The 6,570-nt window shown below is 42.8% G+C and overlaps 1 protein-coding gene across 1 annotated transcript; it reads left to right on the plus strand.

Annotated features, from left to right (window-relative positions):
* The first annotated feature begins 1,859 nt into the window (after nt 1-1,859).
* On the plus strand, nt 1,860-6,479 carry LOC106522795 (patatin-like phospholipase domain-containing protein 2). The gene is given in 5 exon segments (XM_014015970.1): nt 1,860-1,988; nt 3,623-3,798; nt 5,918-5,997; nt 6,000-6,154; nt 6,372-6,479. Coding segments are annotated over 5 exon segments (636 nt in total). The 3' UTR covers nt 6,468-6,479.
* Nucleotides 6,480-6,570: the final 91 nt, after the last annotated feature.

The raw sequence follows: 6,570 nt of genomic DNA on the forward strand, positions 1-6,570 counted from the left end.
CACACACACACACACACACACACACACACACACACACACACACACACACACACACACACACACACACCGCAGCAGCAGTAGAGGTACAATCAGTGGGCATATAGATAATGTGAGATAATGTATTGTACAGAGAAAGTGATATTATATAACGTTGTAAAACATAATACAGATAATGTGAGGTAATTTATTGTACAGATAAAGTGACATAACGTTGTAAACATAATATAGCTTATGTGAGGTAATGTGGATGTCATTTGCATGGTGCAAAGAGTAAGGTGCAAGTGGTGCTGAGAAAGAAATGTTTATGAAATGTTTTTTAGTATCCTTGAAATGTTCTTTTGGTTTTTCTTCATTGTGTTGATGAGTCTAATGGCTTGTGGTTTTCCAGTCTGGTTGTACAACACGCAAGCTGCGGTAGCGCAGTAGAGAAAACAGTTTGTGAGCTGGGTGAGTGAGGTCTTTCATTGTGCACATCGCTCTCTTGGAACAGTGTGAAGTGTAGAGGTTCTTAATGACCAGAGAGGTGATCTCTGGGGCCTCATGTATAAACGGTGCGCACGCATAAAAAAGTTGTGTGCGCCAGGTTCTACGCCCAAGTTGTGATGTATAAAAACCAACGTTTTCACCTGCCCTGAGAATGTGTGGCAGCCACGCAGTTTTTCAGCCGACAGTTTTAACCCACAAAGTCACGAATCTGACCTGAATCCACAGAAATATGACTTTGTTGTGTTTTCTGGATGTAAGGAGCGTCTGAACACGGTGTCAGATTTTTTTTTTTTAGTTTGAGTTTTTATTGTTTAAACTCGAACGATCATGAAACTGAACCCCGGGACTGAAAATCATTTAACCTCAGACAAGAAAATAGATCAGTCTAAAAGTGATCAAAAGAACCTCAGTCCAGTCTGTAAACTGTTTTTATATTTTTGTCACATAATTGAAAACCTTTTGGGTCCCGGGCCGGACAAACCCGACACATTACGTGCGGCATAAAATAAATAAAAGTCTGTAGCAAAATCAGATGCAAATGGTGGCTCACTACGGTAAGAATAATTGTTTTTTCTGTGTGTAACCTTCTGGCTGATGCTGAGCTGAGTTGTGGCCGTAGCGCAGCAGCTGCACTTTGGGTAGATTCTCATGCCAGGCGTACGTGCAGCCTCACCAGCTGGGAAGCTGTTCATATATGTCAACCCCTTTGGACACTTACCTGTCTAATGAGCCTCAAAAATCTATATTTTTTGCTAAAAATCCACAAGTTACCCCTCGTACCCGTGCGTGGCAGTGYGGTGGGGGTCTGTGGAGATGACAGCGCCTGCTGTAACGCAGGAGGAAAGGAGAGAGGAAAAGGAGGATAACTTGATGTTTCTTTTATTTGTTTTTAGTTTAGTTTAGTTTTTCAACGTCCGTTCAACACTGTGTTCAACTAAATAGACAACAACTAACCAGGCTTTAATTTCACATTCGGAGATGTCTGTAAATTTCAGGAAAATCTCAGGCTTTGGTTATCCCGTGCAAATGTGCCACATAAAACAATGTCACCCCACTCCTTATTTAGACAGTTTTCTAACTCATTCTCCATTTAATTTATATTTTTCCTGCATCTAAAAATAATTTCAGATCCCACAGAGAGGACAATCGGAGGAGAATCTCACAGGCTGGACACATTTACATATATTTTACATGTTTAAATGGAGGCGTGTCAGGGGAGGTGCCTCACGTGCACTAAGTTCCACGTTCATTGGGATGTATAAAGGAAATGAGCGCAGGAATATGCCATGGTTTTATACATCTGAATATTTTGGTGCGGCGCACGTTTCAAAATTTGGCCGTACGTCAACTTTTAGTGTGAAAGCTGCGCAATTATGCATGAGGTCCCTGATGATCTTTTCTGCCGTCCCCACCACCCTCTGGAGTGCCTTCTTGTCTGCAGCTTGACAGCTGCTGTGCCAGACCGAGACGCTGCTGGTCAGGATGCTCTCAATGGCACCCCTGTATGGTGAGAGATGATGTGGGGAGGTTGGCTCTTCACAGACTCCACAGCACTGCCATTGATGATGAGTGGGATGTGAGTAGGCTTTTCTTTCCTGAAGTCCACAGTTATTTCTTCTGTTTTGCTGACGTTGAGTAGCAGGTTGTTTCTGTCACACCAGTTGATGAGTTGATATACCTCCTCTCTGTATGCTGAGTCATCGTTGTCACTGATGAGGCCCACCACTGTCGTGTCATCTGCGAATTTGATGATGTGATTTGTTTCAAATCTGGCACTGCAGTCGTGAGTCATCAGTGTGAAAAGCAGGGGAGATAGTACACATCCTTGCGGCACCCCGGTGTTTATGATGCTGGTCACTGAGGAGTTGTTTCCAACTCTGACTGTCTACTGTCTGTTTGTTAGGAAGTCCAGCAGACAGTTGCACAGTGACGTGCTGATGCCTGTTGAACTCAGCTTGTTCAACAGGTGTTGTGGGATGACAGTGTTGAACGCAGAGCTGAAGTCAATAAACAGCAACCATGCTTGACTGTTTTTGTTCTCCAGATGAACCAGGCAGAGGTGGAGTGCTGTTGCTATGGCGTCATCAGTAGAGCGATTGGGGTGGTATAAACTGATATGGATCCAAAGTAGTGGGGAGCATGGATGTTATGTGGGCCTTTACCAGACTTTCAAAGCACTTCATTATGATGGGAGTGAGTGCTATGGGTCTGTAGTCATTGAGTGACGTTGCCGGTGACTTATTGGGTACTGTACAATGGTGGTGGCTTTGAAGCTTGCTAGTATGAAGGCTTGGTTCAGAGAGATGTTGTAGATGTCTGCGAGGACGTCAGTGAGTGAGTCAGCACAGTCTCTGAGCACGCGTCTGGGTATGTCGTCTGTACCTGCAGCTTTCCTAGGGTTCACCTTGAGTAGGGTCCTCCTCACATCCGCTGGGTCCAGTTGAAGTATTGTGCTGTCTGGGTTGACCATAGCTTTTCTAGGTGTTGTAGTGTTATTATCTTCAAACCAGCTGAAGAAGTTGTTTAATCCTTAGAGGTACCAGGTTTGAGGAACTGAGTTGTTTCCTTTATATGTGCCCCCCTGAAAAAGCATTAGCCACCCCTTGCATAAAGCTCTGACTCCATCCCTACAAGCACAGGTTTGTTTATGGAATAAACAACAGGTGATCTTGTAACCAGTTTCAGACAAACCAAGCTCAGAGTGAACAGGACAGGGTTTATACACTGATGTTTTTAAAATAGCTTTACTGGATGTACACCATGATCCTGATTCTTGCTCTTTAGGATCACAGGGTTTTGCTGCCCCCTACTAGAGACTCAGACTGTAGCTCAGGTGACTTCACCACTCAACAAATGAATGAAACACAAGAGATGAAAGAAACTCCCAGCATAGCGAGCTGTCAACCATGTGACATTTTCCAACCAATGCAGACGGAAGGAGCTTCTTGCTCAACATCTGGAGCTGTTGTTCTTTCCACCTTTGGATGCTGACACATGTGGGTGTGTCATAAAAATGATTGCTGGCAATAAACTTCATTAAACATTCCAGAAAATTGCTCTGTGAAAATTTACTTCAAAAATCCCTACAGTCTTGCTGTGAGTGAGTTAGTTCTGGGAAAAAGTGTTGGATGTGAAGGAAGAGTGGAGCATCTCCTTGGCAGGGTGTGGTTTTATGGGGATTTATTACATTAGTGGGACCAGCTGTTTCCAGGAAAGGTTCCCTCGTTTCACACGAGATGCCGTGAAGATCTATGGAGCTTCAGCAGGAGCTCTGATGGCTGCTGTCATCACGTTGGGAATGCCTCTTGGTGAGTTGGAGGGGCTCTTTTTGAATGAATCATGTACAATAAACATTTTAAGCTCACATCTAGAGAGACAAAAAGTGTATTACAATCAAAAGAATTACAATTACAAGAAATTTTGAAGGGTTTCCAAAAGTCCAACATAACTTTGTAACAATCTGAGCTCAGAGAAAGTATCTTAATTTCATTGTATAAAGATGTTAAAGCTTCTGCCAGTGGCTCATTTTGGTTACTATGGGAACCACACAGATGTGTCTCTCACTCCCCAACTGCCAAGAAGCAGACAGAAGTGCAGACTGAAAGTAAGCCTCAGGCAAACAGTCACTGTGCAAAAACCACAAATTTGATCCAAAAAAATCTTCAAAGGTAGAAAGCTCCACTGTTCACATGTGAATATTCGTTTCTGCTGTTTTATGTAGAAGACATGACAAGTTATAAAGATCTCTCCAGTTCTGAAGAGAAAATTTCAAGCTAAAATACAAATTAGGGTCTACAAAAGCTTTGGTCGACAATCACTGCCGCCCATGAATTGAATGTTCATTCCTCTACCATAAGCCGTCTCCAAAGATGTTTCAGAGAATTTGACAGTACATCCAACTGGCTTCACAATGGCAGACCAGGTGTAACCACACCAGCCCAGGACCAGCACATCCAACATGTTCACCTCCAAGATCGTCTGAGACCAGCCACCTGGACAAACAGCCAAAGAGTTTCTGTACAAACTGCTCGTCATCCTTACTGGGGTCTTGACCTGACTGCAATATGTCTTCATAAATGACTGGGTGAATGCTCACATTCAATGTATAACTCTATAACTCCGCACGAAACATGTGAAACCATTAGTCATCTGTCACCTTAATACACCTGTGTAATTTATTTATCTACAACACCTTAATCTAACATGTGCAATATCATTATCATCACCTATTGTTATATCATTAAATGATATCTGATGGAACCTTTGCATCAGTCATACTGTTTTTAGCTTTAGAGTATATCACCATTGTTATTTTTATTTACACTGTTGTTATTTCTGTTTACACTGTTGTTATTTCTATTTTAACTGTATAGACGCTAAAGAATGCTCATTGTTCAGTGTTCATTTGGTTCTCCAGAGTTTTTAGACTTATTTCTTCCTTGTGTGCTCGAACATTTCTTCCTTTATACTTTATCTCTAATGCTTACTTGAACGGCTGCAGCTGTAATAATTACAATTTCCCTCCAGGAATCATTAAAGTATTCTGATTCTGATTCTGATTTAATGGCAACTGGCATATTGGAGAAGTTTTCCCAGTTTTCACTGTTGAAGGCAGACAGACAGCGTGCGTGGCATTGTGTGGGATGTCGACGTTGTGGATTGAGTGGCGGTAGGGTTATGTATGGGCAGGTATATATCATGGACATCGAACACAGATGCTTTTTATAGATGGCATTTTGAATGCACAGAGATACTGTGACAAGATCCTGAGGCCCATTGTTGTGCCATTCATCCACGACCATCACAACATGTTGCAGAATGATACTGCATGGCCCCCATGCTTCAAGGATCTGCACACAATTCCTGGAATCTGAAAACATCCCAGTTCTTGCATGGCCAGCATACTCACAGGACATGTCACTCAATGAACATGTTTGGGATGCTCTGGATCAGCGTATTCAGCAGCGTGTTCCAGTTTCTGCCAATATCCATCAACTTTGCACAACTATTGAAGAGGAGTGGACCAACGATCCACAGGCCACAATCAACAACCTGATCAACTCTTTGCAAAGAGATGTGTTGCGCTGCGTGAGGCAAATGGTGGTCACGCCAGATACTGACTGGTTTTCAGACCCCGCCAATAAAGCAAAACAGCACATTTTAGAGTGGCCTTTTCTTGTGGCCAGCCTAAGGCATACCTGTGCAATAATCATGCTGTTTAATCAGCATCTTAATTTGCCACACCTGCAAGGTGAGATGGATTATCTCTGCAAAGATAAGTGCTCACTGTCACAGATTTACACACATTTCTGGACAATATTTGAAGGTCTATTGTGTACATAGAAAATGTCTTAGATCTTTGAGGGAACAAAAACAGAAGGGCTGTCTTTATATTTGTGCTCAGTGTAATTGCCTTATCTTGTGTGTGCAGATACTGTAAATGCCGTACTGATCTGATGCACATGGCCAGAGAGGCCCGAAAGCACCACCTGGGACCCCTTCACCCAGCTTACACCTGCTGCAGATAGTTCAGGACTCGCTGCTGGGGAAACTTCCAGAGGACGCTCACATCCGAGCCTCTGGAAAGCTCTGTGTGTCTCTTACCAGAGTGTCTGATGGGAAGAACTTACTGGTGTCACAGTTTGACAGCAGAGAAGAGCTCATTCAGGTAGGAGTTAACTGTCGGGAGGAAGTTTGGTGTACTGAGGACACAGCAGCAGTTTAAGGTCACATGGCTACTTTTACATTAGGGATCTAGAAATAAAACAAACTAGTGGACCAAGAAGAGAAATTACACAAACTAAAAGAAATATTTCAGTTTCTCGTTCCTGATGACATTTTATGGTTTAGATAAAGTTGAATTTGTGTTTTTTTTTTTGTTACAGGCCCTTATTTGCAGCTGCTTTGTTCCCCTTTACAGTGGTGTTATCCCACCCACCTATCGAGGAGTGGTGAGTAAACCAGCAGTATGCAAACCATGAGACAGGCCCTCATTCAGCCAGAGTTAAATCTCATCTTCATGAGCTCATTGAGTTCATTAGACTGCGTTGAGTTCATTAGACTGCTGCATCTGCATATATATAT

Source organism: Austrofundulus limnaeus, unplaced genomic scaffold, assembly GCF_001266775.1.
Source record: "Austrofundulus limnaeus strain Quisiro unplaced genomic scaffold, Austrofundulus_limnaeus-1.0 Scaffold137, whole genome shotgun sequence".
Classification (NCBI taxonomy): Eukaryota; Metazoa; Chordata; class Actinopteri; order Cyprinodontiformes; family Rivulidae; genus Austrofundulus; species Austrofundulus limnaeus.